The sequence below is a fragment of the Trichechus manatus genome, unplaced genomic scaffold, assembly GCF_000243295.1.
Source record: "Trichechus manatus latirostris isolate Lorelei unplaced genomic scaffold, TriManLat1.0 scaffold00022, whole genome shotgun sequence".
Classification (NCBI taxonomy): domain Eukaryota; kingdom Metazoa; phylum Chordata; class Mammalia; order Sirenia; family Trichechidae; genus Trichechus; species Trichechus manatus.
This window is the reverse complement of record NW_004443958.1, coordinates 14,045,810-14,061,984: the sequence shown is the minus strand read 5'-3', so window position 1 is coordinate 14,061,984 and position 16,175 is coordinate 14,045,810. Positions and strand designations below refer to the sequence as shown.

Below are 16,175 nucleotides of genomic sequence, written 5' to 3'. Positions count from 1 at the left end.
AAGCCAACAGAGAAACAGGGGAACCTCATACCACCAAGAAAGAAGCACCGGGAGCATGGTATGACTGTTGAACCCGGAGTCCCTGCGCTAAGAACTTCCTCAACCAGGGTAAGATTGATGACCAGGACCTTCCCCCAGAGCCGAAGAGAGAGAAAGCTTTCCCCTGGAGCTGGCCCCCTGAATTTGGACTTGTAGCTTCCCAGACTGTGAGACAGTAAATTTCTCTTTGTTAAAGCCATCCACTTGTGGTAGTTCTGTTACAGCAGCACTGGAGAACTAAGATATGGGGTGCAACAATGACGAGTCAAAGCCAACTCTCCTGGAGAGACAGCAATGGCAAATAAAATCACTATTGTGACAAGCATTATGTAGGGAAACAAACAGGGGCTGAGGAAGAGTTGGGTGGATGACCAGCTAGTCAGCAAGACTCCTTTAAGAGCTTAATTTGAGCATAAAGGATGGAAAGGGTTTGGTTTTGTGAAGAGTAGGATGGAAAACATCCCAGGCCCAGGGAACAGTCATGAGCTGAGGCAATCAAGAGCTTGGTGTGTACAACAAACCAAGGACTGGTGTGACCGGGCCATTGTGAGCAGCTGGGAAACTGGCAGGTGATGAGGCCGGAAGGTGACGAAAGGTCAGACCCGTGCGTGAACGTCAGGGTGCAAAGGTGACCGACTGCCTTCTCATCTACAGACGGGACAAAGGGCAATGTGGGTATGAAGACAATGGGATTCAGCCATATGGCTTACTGTCTGGGCAAGGTGTGTAGCTGGAGGTTTCCACTGTTCCCGTGGCACTGCCTTGTGCCTGAAATTTAGCTCTGCAATGTGCTAGTTGTGCAGCCATGGGCATGTTGCATAATCTTCTATGCCTGTTTCCTCATCTGTAAAGTGAAGCTACAATAATAACACCATCTTCATAGGCGAGGAGTAAATGAATGAGTACATATAAAGCACTTCGAATAGTGTTGGAATACAGTAAGCACTCAACAAATGTTAGCTACTGTTATTTACTTATTTATTTGTTCATTGAATTTTTTTGTTACCACCTTTGTGAATTCTCCACCATCTGAGATGTGATCTTCAAGCTCACAGGCTCAGAAATCCACCTCTGTTAGCCCATTCAAAGTGGAGGTTTACATTAACCCGGCCACACAGAGTCAGATGCATAAAACCAGACCACAAGCTTACTGATAAAAAGAAATGTAATTATTGGGTCAATTTATCTTTTCTATAGACAGTCAAGTGCCTGTCTGGAGGTTGCTCAGTGGGCAGGGAGTCGAGGCATGTTGGGTCATATTAATGGTGGACAGTCTGGCTCTGCCTGCTAGTCTCATGCAACTTCATTATACTAGGAATTTCTTCTTCACAGGCCCCAACTCTCAAGTTTCTGCTTCACTAAACCTGTTGTTGTCCAGTCATCTCTGACTCATGGTGACCTTATGTATATCAAAGTAGAACCATGCTCCATAGGGTTTTCAGTGGCTGATTTTTTGGAAGTAGATGGCCAGTCCTTTCTCCCAAGGCACCTCTGGAAGTTGCTGAAGATGCATCATCCCTGCAGGCCTCTCAAGACTCTCGCTTTGCTTCTCATGGAGACTGATTGACCCTCCTCTGCAGGGACATTCAGTCTTTAGGTATGTTAATCCCTTGAAGACTTGTTGATGAATTCTGCATACCTTTGCTTTTATCCTTAATCCTCTTACAGTTAGAGGCTACCTTATTTTTTTCCTTCCAAGTCCTTAGGGAAGGCAAAGTCATTGCACTCGTGCTCCCAAGGGCAAGAAGTAATATACTTGAGACTAGAGAGGCAAGATGTAATGGAAATAGCTAGAACAGTGCTATCCAATAGAACTATAATGTGAACTAAAAATGCAAACCACATATGCAACTTTAAATTTTATAGTAGCCACATTTTAAGAAGAAGAAAAAGGTGATATCAATTTTACAAATATATATCATTTAATGCAATATATCTCAAATATTGTCATTTCAACATGCAGTCAATATAAAAAATTAATAAGATATTTTACATTTTTTGGTACTAAGTCTTAGAAATTCAGTGTGTATTTTACGTTTGGAACTAGCTACTTTTCAGGGGCTCAGTAGCCACAGGTGGATCATGGCTATCCTATTGGACAGCACAGAGCTGGAATTAATGGGTGAACTCAGCTGTGTTACTTGAGCCCAACTTCTTAACCCCTCTGAAACTTAACTGTCTAGTACAGTGCCTGGCAAACCACTGGCATTTAGTAAATCTTAGAATTAATTTCTCATCTGTAAATTAGGAATAATCCTACACCATTAGGAATCTTGTGAAGAGGAGTAGAGATGACCCATGAAAAGCTCTTTCATTTATTTAACTACTATTTATTGAACGTGTCAAGGAGTCCCTGGGGCACAAATGGTCAATGTGCTCGGCTGCTAACCGAAAGTTTGGAGGTTGGAGTCCACCCAAAGGTGACTCAGAAGAAAGGCCTGGCTATCTACTTCTGAAAAGTCAGCCATTGAAAAGCCTATGGAGGCCATATCCACGCTGACACACATGGGGTCACTATGAATCAGGATCGACTTCACAGCAACTGGTTTTTTTGCTTTTGTTTTTTCCTGGTACCACGTACCAAGCCCTGTTCTAGGAGTTGATACCTCAGTGAACAAAACAAGAATGTCCAACTTTATAGAGCTTATATTCTAGTCAGGAGACACAAGAAACAAAAATCCCGCAGTAATTTATGGGGCATACTAAACATGGTATGTGCTATATAGAGAAATAGAGCAGGGAAGGGAATAAGGGGTATGCATGAGAGGACATCTGGAATTTTAAATGGGGCTGTCAGGGAAGGCTCACCGAGAAAATAACGCTGGGTCAAGGCCTAAAGGAGCATGCTGTGGAGATGTCTGGGGAAAAGTCTTCCAGGCAGGAGGAACAGCAGTGCTAAGGCCCTGAGAGAGAAGCATGCTTGCCGTGGGGAAGGCCAGCAAGGGGCCAGGGTATTTGGCAGTGTGAGTGAGGGGTTGTCAGAGAGGTAATGGGGAGGCAGGCCAGGCAGGGCCTTAGACGCTACTAGGGCACTTTGGCCCTTCCATGAGGGAGATGGGGAGCCATGGGAGGGTTTTGAGCAGAGGAGTAACATGGGGGCTCAAGGTCACACAGGATCTCTTGAAGCTTCTGTGTTGTGAAGATACTGGTGGGTGATGTCCCTGGTGAGTACTCCTTGGTGTCCCCTTGTCCCCAGACCTAGAAGTGGTTTGGAGGAAGCAGATAGAAATTGAGAAAGCAGGTGTTTTCAGCCCTACACCCCAAAGGGTGGTGCAAGTAGTTAATGCACTTGGCTGCGAACTGAAACGTTGGAGGTTTGAGTCTACCCAGAGGCACCTTGGAAGAAAGGCCTGGCTATCTACTTCTGAAAAATCAGCCATTGAAAACCCTATGGAGGACAGTTCCACTGACACGTGTGGGGTCGCTGTGCATTGGAGTCAATTGGATGGTAACCGGTAAACATCCCAAATACTGGGTGGGTGGCCCCCAACTTGTCCTGCAGAAAGCCACATTAAGCAAATGCTGTCTTGCTCCCTCATGTCGGAGCTCCTCCTTCCCCGGAGGCATGAGGAATGCCCAAGGAAAGAAAAAGAAGTCGGGTTTGCTCTGCCGAAGCTGCTTATTGACAGCCTCGGCTCCTCTCTGAATATCTCACCCCCCCGCCCCCCTTCTCACACACGTAGGGCAAAATAGGATTCTTAGAATCTGGATTTCTTTTTTAAATCCCCACATTTGGATTTGCAGATATGCCAATATTTGGATTTGCAGAGCTGTAATTTAAACCTGTCTCTCCCCTGGAACTGCCTGGTGAAATGCATCTTTCATGAGGCTCCTGCAGAAGCCCAGCTACAAGCTCAGACTCCCGAGCACAAATCAAACTCCGGTTCAACAGCAACAGCATGGTGGCGGGGGCCTCCTAACACAGCAGGCCCAGGGAGGGGCAGGCCTCGTGGGTCCCCACTGCGGCACCCTCCTCCAGGAAGCCGTTCAAAGCGTCCTTACAGAACAACTAAGCTGCAGCGTTAACGGATGGGGAGCTGATGGTTTGGGGGTGGACTTATAGCCCCAGATCCCTTCTCAGGATGAAGTCTTGTCACCATCACTGTCTTAGTCACCTAGTGCTGTTATAACAGAAATACCACAAGTGGATGGCTTTAACAAAGAGAAATTTATTCTCTCCCAGTCTAGTAGGCTACAAGTCCAAATTCTGGGCATCAGCTCCAGGGGAACGCTTTCTCTCTCTGTGGGCTCTGGAGGAGGAAGGTCCTTGTGATGCATCAGTCTTCTCTTGGTCTGGGAGCATCTCAGTGCAGGAACCTCAGGTCCCAAGGATGCGCTCTGCTCCCAGTGCTGCTTTCTTGGTGGTATGAGGTCCCCAGGTCTCTGCTTGCTTCCTTTTCCTTTTATCTCTTGTAAGATAAAAGGTGGTGCAGGCCACACCCTAGGGAAACTCCTTTACATTGGATCAGGGATGTGACCTTAGTAAGGGTGTTACAATCTCACCCTAATCTCCTTTAACATAAAATTACAATCACAAACTGGAGGACAACCATGCAATCCTGGGAATCATGGCCCAGCCAAACAGATACACACACTTCTGGGGGGACATAATTCAATCCATGACATCTACCTACAGGGCAGATGGCTCTGGCCCAGCCTGGCCAAGAGAGGCTGCTCCGGTGATCTGAGGCAGACAAAGGAAATACAGAGGCCTGGGGAAAGAGTGCCACGCGGCAGCCCTGCTCTTCCCTCCTTAGTCTGAAGGTCTAGTAATAATTCAGCCAAAGCGTGACTCTTCATGCAGGTTTTACAACCAAAGAAAGGCAGGCCCAGAGGGTTAAGGAAGCAGCTGTAGGCCAGCACCTCTCAGAAGTCAAGACAGGCCGAGCCCTCACCTACTGTGAAGACAGGCCCAGCTTTCATCTCCTGTGAAGAGTCTGATACAAAACAAAAACAAAAACAAATATGAATGAATGAACTGCCCAAAGCAGGCTTATAACATTTATTGTCACTTATTGGATGGCCATGTCTGCGCAGCTGCTGCTGTTATGTCCGACCTTGTCTGGAAATGGGAGGCCCATTGAGACAGTGAGGTCTGGACTAAACAAACCACCTGCCTGGTTCTCCTTGCTCCCTCCCCGGCACCATCCCCAGCTCCATCCTCATGAATGGCCCAGTCCAGGGAAGGCAGTGAGCAGGATAGGAAGGCACCCAGCTAGGGTGGCCTCCTGACTTTCAGTGCTAAAGCTGGCGAAGTCCTGGGCAAACAAGGTGCTATGAATTGAATTGTGCCCCTCCCCACCCCCCTGGAAATATGTGTTGGAATCCTAACTCCTATACTTGAAGATGTAATCCTATGGCCTAATAGGGTTCTCTTTGTTATGTTAATGAGGAGATGTCAGTGTAGGGTGTGTTTTAAACCTAATTACTTTTGAGACATAAAAAGACCAGATTAGACACAGAGAGAAGCAAGCACAAATGGGGGAAAGACAGATGCCACGTGGAGATCATCCAGGAACCCAGGAATGCAGGGGTTACAGAAGCTGAGACAAGGATTTTCTCCTAGAGTGGACAGAGAGAGAACCTTCCCCTCGAACTAGTGCCCTGAATTCAGACTTCTAGCCTCCTAAACTGTGAGAAGATAAGTTTCTGTTCACTAGAGCCACCCACTTGTGGCATTTGTGATCATTAAGGTGGTATGTCAACTTGGCTAGGCCATGATTCTCAGCGGTTTGGCAGTTGTATAATGATGTGATCACCTCCATGATGAGATTTGATATAATGTGATCACCTCTATGATGGGACCTGCTGTGAGTAGCCAATCAGTTGAAAGGGATTTCCCTTGGGGGTGTGGCCTGCATCCAATATAGGTGGACTTTCTAGTAAGACTTGCTAGCTTTTGCTAGCTCTGGATCCTGAAGCTTCCTCCTGTGCATCTGACCTCCAGTTCTTGGAACCTGAGCTAGCAGCTTGCGTGTGGTCCTTCCTGTCGATCTTGGGATTGGTCAGTCTTCGCAGCCTGTGAGCCAGAGCCCTGCTGTCTGACCTGCCAATCTTGGGTTCACCAGCCCTTGTGGCTATGTGAATCAGGAGAAGCCTCCAGCCTGACCCATGGACTTGGGATGTTCCAGCATCTACAACTGCATGAGCCATTTCCTTGATATAAATCTCTCCCTATATATATTTATACACCTTACTAGTTTTGCTTCTCTAGAGATCCCAGCCTAAGTCAGCATTTCTGTTACAGCAGCACTAGATAACTAAGACACCAGGACAAGTTGGTCACTCTGTACCTGAAAGGCATACCAACACCCCCTGCCCTGTCCTCAGATTTGCCTGCTTCTGGATGATCAAATAAATGTATATGTAGTAAACCTGAGGCAACTTGGTACAATGTGGAAAAACAGACTTGGAGACAGCTAGCTTGGATTTGAATTCAGTCTTTCTCATTTACAATGGGCAAAAGTGATATTGACCTCCCTGGGCCTTTGTATTCTTACCAGGGCTTCCAACCAGTTCATTCCGGTTCAACCTCCCTGCTGAGAATTTACTTTTGCACCCCAGATATACTGAATCAGAATCTACATTTTAACAAGATCCTTGGGTGATTCTTATGTATACATAAGGTGATTCTTAGAGATCCCTAGGTGATTCTTTTGTATACATAAAAATCACCAGAGGAGCTTGTTAAAATATAGATTTTGACTCAGTATATGTGGGGTAGAAATGCAAATTTTCAGCAGGCGGTCAAACTGGAATGAACCAGTTCGAAGCCCTGATTCTCATATGAGAAATGTAAATAACAGGACTGGTATGGAGATTTAGTAAGATGCTCACAATAAATGGTTATCCTTCCACTCCTCATATTTGAATCATCATCTGGCTTTTGCAGTCTATAAATAAAGCCTGACATCTACTTTGTTGTTGTTAGCTGACTGGACTCATAATGACTGTCAAAATGGTTTGGACCATTGTGATCCATAGGGTTTGTCATGGATTGAATTGTGTCCCCCCAAAAAATGTGTGTAGCAGCTTGGCAGCATCATGATTCCCAGTGTTGTATGACTGTGTAATCTGATGTGATTCCCTTATGTGTCATAAACTCTATCACTACGATGAGATTATATGTGATCTCCTTATGTGTTGTAAATTCTATCACTGTGATGAGGTTATACAGATGAGGTTGATAAGATTAGTGTCTTAATGCAATCTCTTTTGAGATATAAAAGAGAGAAGCAAGCAGAGACACATGGGAACCTCACACCACCAAGAAAGCAGAACTGGGAGCAGAGTGCATCCTTTGGACCTGAGGTTCCTGCGCTGAGATGTCCCCAGACCAAGGAAAGACTGAGGCATCACAAGGACCTTTCTCCAGAGCCAACAGAGAGAGAGAGCCTTTTCCTGGAGTTGATGCCCTGAATTTGGACTTGTAGCCTACTGGACTATGAAGACAATAAATTTCTCTCTGTTAAAACCATCCACTTGTGGTATTTCTGTTGGAGCGGCACCAGATGACTGAGACAGGGTTCTCATTGGCTGATTTTCAGATCATCATGCCTTTCCTCGTACTCCATTTTAGTCTGGAAGTTCTGCTGAAACTTGTTCAAAATCTAGCAACACTCAAAGCTCCACTGACAGACAGGTGGTGGCTGTGCTTGAGGTCCATTGGCCGGGATGGGAGATAAGAGTTCTATCACCAACCCACAACTGCCTCACAACAACTACATAGCCTTTATGATTTACAAGGTGGCTCAAATACACTGTCTCATCCGAGGACTCACAAGTGAGGCAAAGATTATCATAAGGCCCACTTTAGAGGCCCCTAGAGGAGGCTTCTCCAAGATCACACAACTGGCAAATAGGACTCCAACCCAGGTCATCTGGCTGATTCCTAATACTTTTTACCTATTAAAATCACAGCAAAACCCCAGAGGTGAGTAACAAGCGCAGGTAAGTCTGGGAGTTTCCCAATGTAAGGAAGGTGTGGAGGAACCTGTTTTCTGCAAACTTGCTCAGCTGCTTGCTGCCAGAGCCTGGGGCCCAACTTGGGGAACAGGCAGAGTTCCAGATTGCCTAACCAGTAAGTCTGCCCTTGTTCTCTTGTTTTGTACATTCTTGGAGTGAAGAATTTAAACCAAGCTCTCTGCCATACCTGCCGAGTCAGGGCTGATGCCCTGTCTGGTAGAAACATCAATTCTCAACTTTCCCCGCTGGTCTGGGCAGGAGAATTGTGAGAGTGACTAACTGGCATTCAACACAACTTGTTTTTATTGAGTGTTTTCTCCAAGGAGGTGGGCAGGCTATGATACTTGGGTCACTGCTGGGGGTAGGAAGCGACAGTATGGCTGAGAATTCAAATCCAACTAACAGTTCTTTATTGAGCAGCTGCTCTTGGGGAAGGTGCCTGCAAGGCACTATCCTTTGCACACCAGGCTCCATCTGCCTAGGATGCCTGGTCTCCCCACAGCTTGTCCCTCTGTGTGACCTGCTTCCTCTTTCACACTTTAAACCTTTTTTCCCAGGGCCACCAGAGGGGCAGCCTTAAAACACCAAAGGCATGCTCACCACTCTAACTGCATCTCCTATCAAGGCCCCCTCCCTCCCTGTGCTCAAGGTGTGCCCACCACTATACCTGTACCTCTTATCACGGGGGGGGGGGGGGAGGACCTTCTCCCTCCCTTTGCTGAAGGTGTGCCCATCACTCTCCCTGCATCTCCTACCACAGCCCCTCTCACTCCCTGTGTTCATGTCACATTGGATGAGGTGCATTGGCGGGAATCGATCCCAGCTCTCTAAACACCCCTAATTCCTTCCCACCCTAAGCCTTTGCACTTGGTGTTCCCTGTGCCTGGAACAACAAAGCTGGTTCCTTCTCATGCTTTGAGTCTCAGCTCTGGTTCCTCTTCCTCAGGAGTCCCTCCCTGACCATCTTATCTAAAGTTGGCATTTCCCCAGAACTTTCTCCGTAGTGCCAGTTCCAGAAAACCAGGTGCTATCAAGTTGATTCCAGCTCATGGCAACCTCAAGTGTGTCAGGGTTTTCAGTGGCTGATTTTTTGGAAGTAGATCACCAGGCCTTTCTTCCAAGGCACCTCTGGGTAGACTTGAACCTTCAACCTTTGGGTTAGCAGCTGAGCACGTTAACCTTTTGTACCACCCAGGGGCTCCTAGTGTCAGTTACTCAATCTCATTACCCTATTTTACTTTCTTCATGGCCCTTATCCATTTACTTATTTATCACTGGTCTTCTCCAATTAACCCATAAATGCCATAAGAGCAGGGACTTTGTCTGCTGTATCCACAACTGTATCCCCGGAACCCGATAAAACCAGGCACTCAAATGTTTGTTAAATATTGTAGAATCTGTTTGTCTCTATTTAAAACAAAGTGGTTAAGAGCATGGACCTTGAAGTAAAACCGACCTGTGCAATCTTCCCATTTACCAGCTGGGAGAAGTCACGGAACCTCTCTAAACTTAATTCTCCTTTATAAAATAATCAAACACTCACTAAATGGTACCAAAAAATAAAACAAAAGAAAAACAAGCCCATTGCCATTGAGTCAATTCCAACTCCTAGCAACCCTATAGAACAGAGTAGAACTGCCCCATAGCATTTCCAAGGAATGCCTGGTGAATTTGAACTGCTAACCTTTCGGTTAGCAGCCAAGCTCTTAACCACTATGCGACCAGGACTCCACTAAATGGTAGTTATCTTTATTAATTTTAGAGTTGTGTGTTGCCTCCGCTAGTCCAAGACCCCTGATGGCAGGCATTTTTTCATTCATCCTTGCATCCATGCACCTTGAAGCCTCCCCTCAGCCCTCAGCATCTTCTACTTTCCCTTCCTGCAGGACATGTCATACTGTCCTAAGGAGTCTATTTACCCCTCTGTTTCCCCTACTAAGCTGAGCTCCATGGGGACATGAATATCTCCAAAACCTAGCACGGTGCCTGTCGTATTTGTTGAACAAGTGAACGGTGAGTGCTGTGATGTAGCCGACACCTAGTAGGTCTTTAAGAAATATATTTTAAATCAAATTCTCTCACAAGGAGATGTTTTAAAGACACAGATGGTATGTGATCAAGTGATGAATTACATATGATCAAATGATAAAATGTGCAGTGTAGACACTCTACAGCAGAGGTGGCCAACACAGACGCTCTTAGGGCCCAGCAAAGGTTCGAGGTAGAGGAGGTGGGCAGGATGAGGACTGGGAAAAACTGGACACTACCTCTCTGGGAAGGGCTGGGCAACCACTGCTCAGCTTCAGCTCTTTGTTACTATTCTGGAATGTGGGCCCGAGGGTTTCATATCTTCAGATTTTTTTTAAGTGAACCTGGGAAACTGGATTTTTATATGAAATTTCCAAGTTTTCAAATTGTTGGAAACTAATTTAAATTTATTAAACACTTATTTGAGACCAACAAAGCATGTTCGGGAACCATTTTGTAGCCTCTGCCCAAGTGCTCTAGGTGATCAGAGGGAGGTCGAACCCTAAACCTGTTGCCCTGAGTTGATTGTGACTCATAGCGACCTTACAGGACAGAGCAGAACTGCCCCATAGGGTTTCCAACGATGTAATTTTTATGGATTGTGAGGGGTGCAGGACCAAGCAGTGTTTCATTCTGTTGTACGTAGGGTCACTATGAATCGGAACCAACCTGATGGCACCTAACAATAATAACAACAATCTTTATGGAAGCAGACTGCTAAGTCTTTCTCCTGTGAAGTGGCTGGTGGGTTTGAACCACTGATCTTTCCGTTAGCAACCGAGGGCTTCAACCACTGCATCCTAGACAGGCATTAATGGGAGAAGCTTCACACGAGGAAGGCTATCAAAAGGCGTCATCTCTTGAATTGCTCACTCACTGCCTTATTAAAAAAAAACTATAAAGTAATTCTTCCTCTTTGGCCAAGGATTCCCCTATAGCATCTAGCAAGCATTTATTGAAAACCTACTCAGTGCCTGACACCGGGAGATTAAGATGACTAAGAGCCCGTTCCCTCATACAATATGAGACACTATTGTATACCTGAACAGAACTCATCTCTTGATGACATCTAGACAAATAGGAGTCATATCTTCTCTCATTAGATCTTTGCCCAAGAGTGTTTGGCAGTGAACTGCCATACTACTGTGTCCTTCTACTGATTCTCCCATCCCAATACTACCTAGGAGCAAAGTGGCCTACCACAGCTGACAGCGTCAGAGGTTTATGAGTCTGACAGACATGGGTTGATCTGCCACTGACTCTCTCTAAGCCTAACTCTTCCCTGTAAAATGGGTACCTACACGAACTCATAGGGTAGAGACAGACATTAAGGCAACAGCAGCCCCCAGAGTATGTGTTATCACAAGGTGGGGCTCATCTGGTCACATGCGTCTAAGACTGGCCTGAAACTATTCCAATTTAATCTTCATGGCAGGTGCACAGAAAGCTCTTTTCAGAGTAACTTATGCTGTGATCTTAGACTTGCTGAAGGACTAACTTCCATCAAAGCTCTGCCAATATTGACCGTTCAGGCTCAAAAGTACATAAGTAGATTGATTTTTTTTCCCCCTCAAACTAAAAAGATTCACAGTAGTGTTAGTATATTCGTTTCCACTGGTTGATATACACACTGAATAAATAATAGTGTTACCTGGAAAAACCTAGTCAAATAAAACAGTGATGGAAAACAGGGTAGAGTCTTGAGTTGCATTCTCAATTCCTCCGCAAACTAGTTTGGGTGCTTCTAGTTAGTGCCTAAGCATGCCCACTGTAAACAGAACTGTCACTCCTAACCCCCGTTATTTAAAACAAACAAAAACACCACTTTGATAGCCTACATCTTAGGTAGGAAGAAATGAAACCAGCAAGGGGGAAAAGTCTCTTCTTTTGCTGGAGGCGATACTTGTCTACTATCACTCTTTCCTTAAATCAGCAGGAAGGAAATATATCCACCAGGGCCCTCTAATTTGTTTCTAATTTAAGGGCAATTAGGCAATTCCTACATCCTCCACCTCCAAGAACAACAGTCAGCTGAATGCTCTCTCTTCTGCCTAACCGACTGGTAACTAACGCTCTGGAAACAACGGAGTTATGAAATCCACTTTGTGCGAACTTCGAGGGACATTTAGTAAATAGATCGCTGATCTTGGAAGCCAGCCAGTAACTAAATCTTCGTTTCCTTTCTGTGAACAATTTCTTTTTCCCTACGCCAAAGTGTCACAGTATTTATCTGGAAACACCTCTAAACTGAAGCACTTCTGGAACTGTCCCTGAAAGAGTCTTTTTCTGTGACCTTCCGGGCAAGAAATATATTCTAGCAACTAGGAAAGAAAAGAAACAAGCAAATGTCCCCAGTGACTGTTCCTAGGTACTCTGGGAAAGAGGAAAAACGAACAAACGTCAAACTCTAATTCACTCTCTCAGCTCTATGCTGGCAGGTGACGTTTGTCTTCCAACTTCTTCTTAAAGCCACAGCTCGGAAAGATAGGGACTAAGCAAGCAAGGAAGACCCCGGAGCCAGCCTTAGGAATGCAAGCCAGGCTTGCACTTCCAACGCAAAACCCCAAACATCAACTACCAGGCCGGGCCCTTGAGTTGATTATTTACCAGAGGGATTTAAACCTATCCAGGGCGGGGGCGTGGCCGGGGCGGAGCCGCGCGGCCCCAAGTGGGCGGGGCTGGGGCGAGGATCCCGGCAGCGCTACGCGGTGTAGGAAAGACCTGGGCTCGGGGAGTGAGCGCCTGTCTCTTTAAATGCCAGGGGCTGCGCTCCCGCCCGGGGAGCCTGGAGCCGGATCTACAATCCCGTCCCTCCTGCTCCGGCGCTTGTTGCTCGCCGGCCCCGAGCGGGAACGGCCGCCGCCGGGCCGCGAGTCTCCCTTCTTATCCTCCTCCTCGCGCCCCACCTCCCCCGAGAGCTGGGAGAGGGGGAACGGCAGCCCCAGTCGGAGGGAGGAGGCGCGGTTTGAACAGTCATTGCTCCCCACCTTCAAGTCTTGGGGTACTACGCAGCCGCGGGGGAAAGACATGCGTCGCTTCCCCCGCCCCAGTCTTGTTGCTGCCCGCCCCAGGAGAGGAGGGACTGCGGCGCCTACACCTGCAAACTCGCCGTAGAAGTCCTCGGGCTGCGGCGGGGGCCCCTCCCGTTCCCGAGGGCCTTCACCTCTGCGGGTGAGTTTGCGCAGGTAACCCGAGCCGCGGGCGGTCGGGCGGGCGAGCGGGCGGGGGAGGGGGAGGGGCGGACGTGCTGGGACCTGGAAGCGCCGCAGGTGAGCCAGGTAGGGTGGCTCACCTGGCCGGGTCGCGCTACCGGGATCATCGGTCTTTCCCTCAGGAATGGATGAGTGGAGAGCGTGCCAAGGGCTAGCTGGGACCCAGGGGCGGGAGTGGGAGTTAGAAAAGGGGGGGTTAGAGTAAACTTTATCTTTCCTTCCTACCTCCTGCCGGCCCGGGTTGGTTAGGTAGGGCGCTAGCGGAAGCAGCTGGAGCTGCTGATGCAATGAGCTTTTGCCCGGGCGAGGGGAAGGGTTGGGGGCAGGGGGAGACCTGAAATTGCCCAATCTTCTGTGACCATGATACTACAGGGGGAAAAACGAGGGGAGGCTCAGTATACCCGAGACTCCCCCTAAAATGGCTCCAGGTACTGGCCCCCAACCTTCCTGCTCTTAAAAAACAAATCACCTTCTTCGCAGAGGGGCTCCTGCATGGCTTCCTTGTCTTCCCTTCCCAACAGGTGGCCCCAGCCCCTGTCCGGGAACCTGTGCCAATGACCCTAGTGGTGGTTTCGCTTTCATCCTTCTCGCCGGTGTGAACTTGCGTCCGCAACGTGATGGGCAACCAGGTGGAGAAGCTGACCCACCTAAGTTACAAGGAAGTTCCCACCGCCGACCCGACCGGCGTGGACCGGGACGACGGGCCCCGTATCGGGGTCTCCTACATCTTCTCCAACGACGACGAGGACGTGGAGCCGCAGCCGCTGCCTCAGGTCCCGGATGGCAGCGGCTTGCCGGATGGCGGGGACGGGCAGCCGCTGCCGCCGCCGCAGCCTTATGACCCGCGGTTGCACGAGGTGGAGTGCTCAGTATTCTACCGCGACGAGTGCATCTACCAGAAAAGCTTCGCGCCCGGCTCGGCGGCGCTGAGCACCTACACGCCCGAAAACCTGCTCAACAAGTGCAAGCCAGGCGACCTGGTGGAGTTCGTATCGCAGGCGCAGTACCCGCACTGGGCCGTGTACGTGGGCAACTTCCAGGTGGTGCACCTGCACCGGCTGGAAGTGAGCAACAGCTTCCTGACGGACGCGAGCCACGGCCGGCGCGGCCGCGTGGTCAATGAACTGTACCGCTACAAGCCGCTGAGCCCCAGCGCTGTGGTGCGCAACGCGCTGGCGCACGTGGGCGCCAAGGAGCGCGAGCTGAGCTGGCGCAACTCCGAGAGCTTCGCTGCCTGGTGCCGCTACGGCAAGCGCGAATTCAAGATCGGCGGCGAGCTGCGCATCGGCAAGCAGCCCTACCGGCTACAGATTCAGCTCTCGGCTCAGCGCAGCCACACGCTCGAGTTCCAGAGCCTGGAGGACCTGATCATGGAGAAACGGCGCAACGACCAGATTGGGCGCGCCGCGGTGCTGCAGGAGCTTGCCACGCACCTGCACCCAGCCGAGCCAGACGAGGGCGACAGCGACGCGGCGCGGACTACGCTGCCCCCCACGCGCCCCCCTGCGCCGGCCTCTGAGGCTGAAGACAGAGGTAGTGGCAGGGAAGTAGTGGCGCACTGACGGGCAAGGGGAGCGCAGAGCTGCGAAAGGGAACTGTTTGTAGCAGCCATTGCCCCCTCTCTTACTTCCTCCTCTGCCTCCTGCTCCCCAGCTGGGCTCCTGGTCTTCTGAAAACGGAGAATGGGTTGATTGTGAGCCTGCTGAGGCTTGAGCTTGACCCCTTGGACTGGGAAGGAGGAGGAGGGCAGAGGGAGATGGTAGGACCATGTTTGGCTGGGGCACTTCCTTTCCACCCTCTCAATCTGCCTTCCTTTCCTGTGGGGCAAACTGTGGACTTGCCTGGCACTTAATCCCTGCTGGACTTGGGTCTAGAATCGACCCTTTTTATCCATGAGAGGGTGGAGAAAAGTTCTGCGTACCGCCGCCTGCCTTTGCCGCCTGCGTGCCTCCCTCCTGCCCCAGGCTTCCAGGGTGCCCAGTACAAAGGCCAGAGCGAGTTGGCGGTGGCGGCGTGCACCGAGAGCTGCTCATCTGTCTCCCCCGTGGAGCTGTGTGTGGGATCCGGGAGGCTCGGGTGATTTATTTTATGGGATTTCTGGGGTGCAGGGCTGGTGAAGCCATGGCTAAGTCTGGGAGCAGCAGACCAAAACCAAGCTGCCCACTATTAAGTGTAACAAATAGTTGAGTAAACTCGGTCTGCAAACAAAGACTTTGCTAACTCCCTCCAGCCAACCCCATGTCATTCCTTTTCAGTAGCTGGCTCTTAGCGGAGTCTCCTGCTCCACCTGCCCCAGCCCCTTCCCAGGTTATAAGTAAATCATTGTCTTGGACCGACTAGGGGAAGGATTCAGTTAAGGTTTTTGTCTGCCGCCTTTGTTCCTCGCCTGCTGTTGCAGACACTTACAGCTGCGTTGTTATTAAAGGAGGGACTAGGCCTTTGTGTCACTGATCTAATTAAGCCTGCTCGGTATGTTCATCCGCCGGTCACAGATGGGGTTGTCTGCTGCCACCCCATAAAGTATACACTGCAGAAGCAGACAAGCCGGGCTGTCCTGGTAGGAATCTGTTAATCTCTCCTCCCACCTCCCAGCCCCCCTTCCTGAACGTTGAATCAAAGTCTAAAGCTTAAGGTTTTGTTGATGGTCCTATCATCCCCGCCCCCTTCTCTTCCGTGCTCCCCATTCCCACTTCTGTTTTGCTGGTGGTGAACTTGGTTCAATGGTAAAATTCTTACTTTTGCTAGCCACACCAGGTGCAGTTGAATTCAAAATGCAGTCTGATTATCCTGCAGCAGTAGTCTTGTTGATTGGAGAACACCCCTTCAGAATGCTTTCTCCACTAAGAGGAGGGGCCTCGGTCACAAATAAATGCCCCCTGGTGTAGATAACCCTAAAGCACTGATTGGTGATTGTGGGATCTGTTAACCGCA

The 16,175-nt window shown here is 49.0% G+C and overlaps 1 protein-coding gene across 1 annotated transcript; it reads left to right on the top strand.

Annotated features, from left to right (window-relative positions):
* The first annotated feature begins 13,843 nt into the window (after positions 1-13,843).
* On the top strand, positions 13,844-14,806 carry LRATD2 (LRAT domain containing 2). The gene has a single exon (XM_004373033.2). It carries the CDS (start codon positions 13,862-13,864, stop codon positions 14,804-14,806), a length of 945 nt encoding a protein of 314 aa, XP_004373090.1. The 5' UTR covers positions 13,844-13,861.
* The last annotated feature ends 1,369 nt before the right edge of the window (positions 14,807-16,175 follow it).

What these genes read in the sequence shown, in the direction of transcription:
- LRATD2 (XM_004373033.2), top strand. Translation starts at nt 13,862, where the DNA reads ATGGGCAACCAGGTGGAGAAGCTGACCCACCTAAGTTACAAGGAAGTT.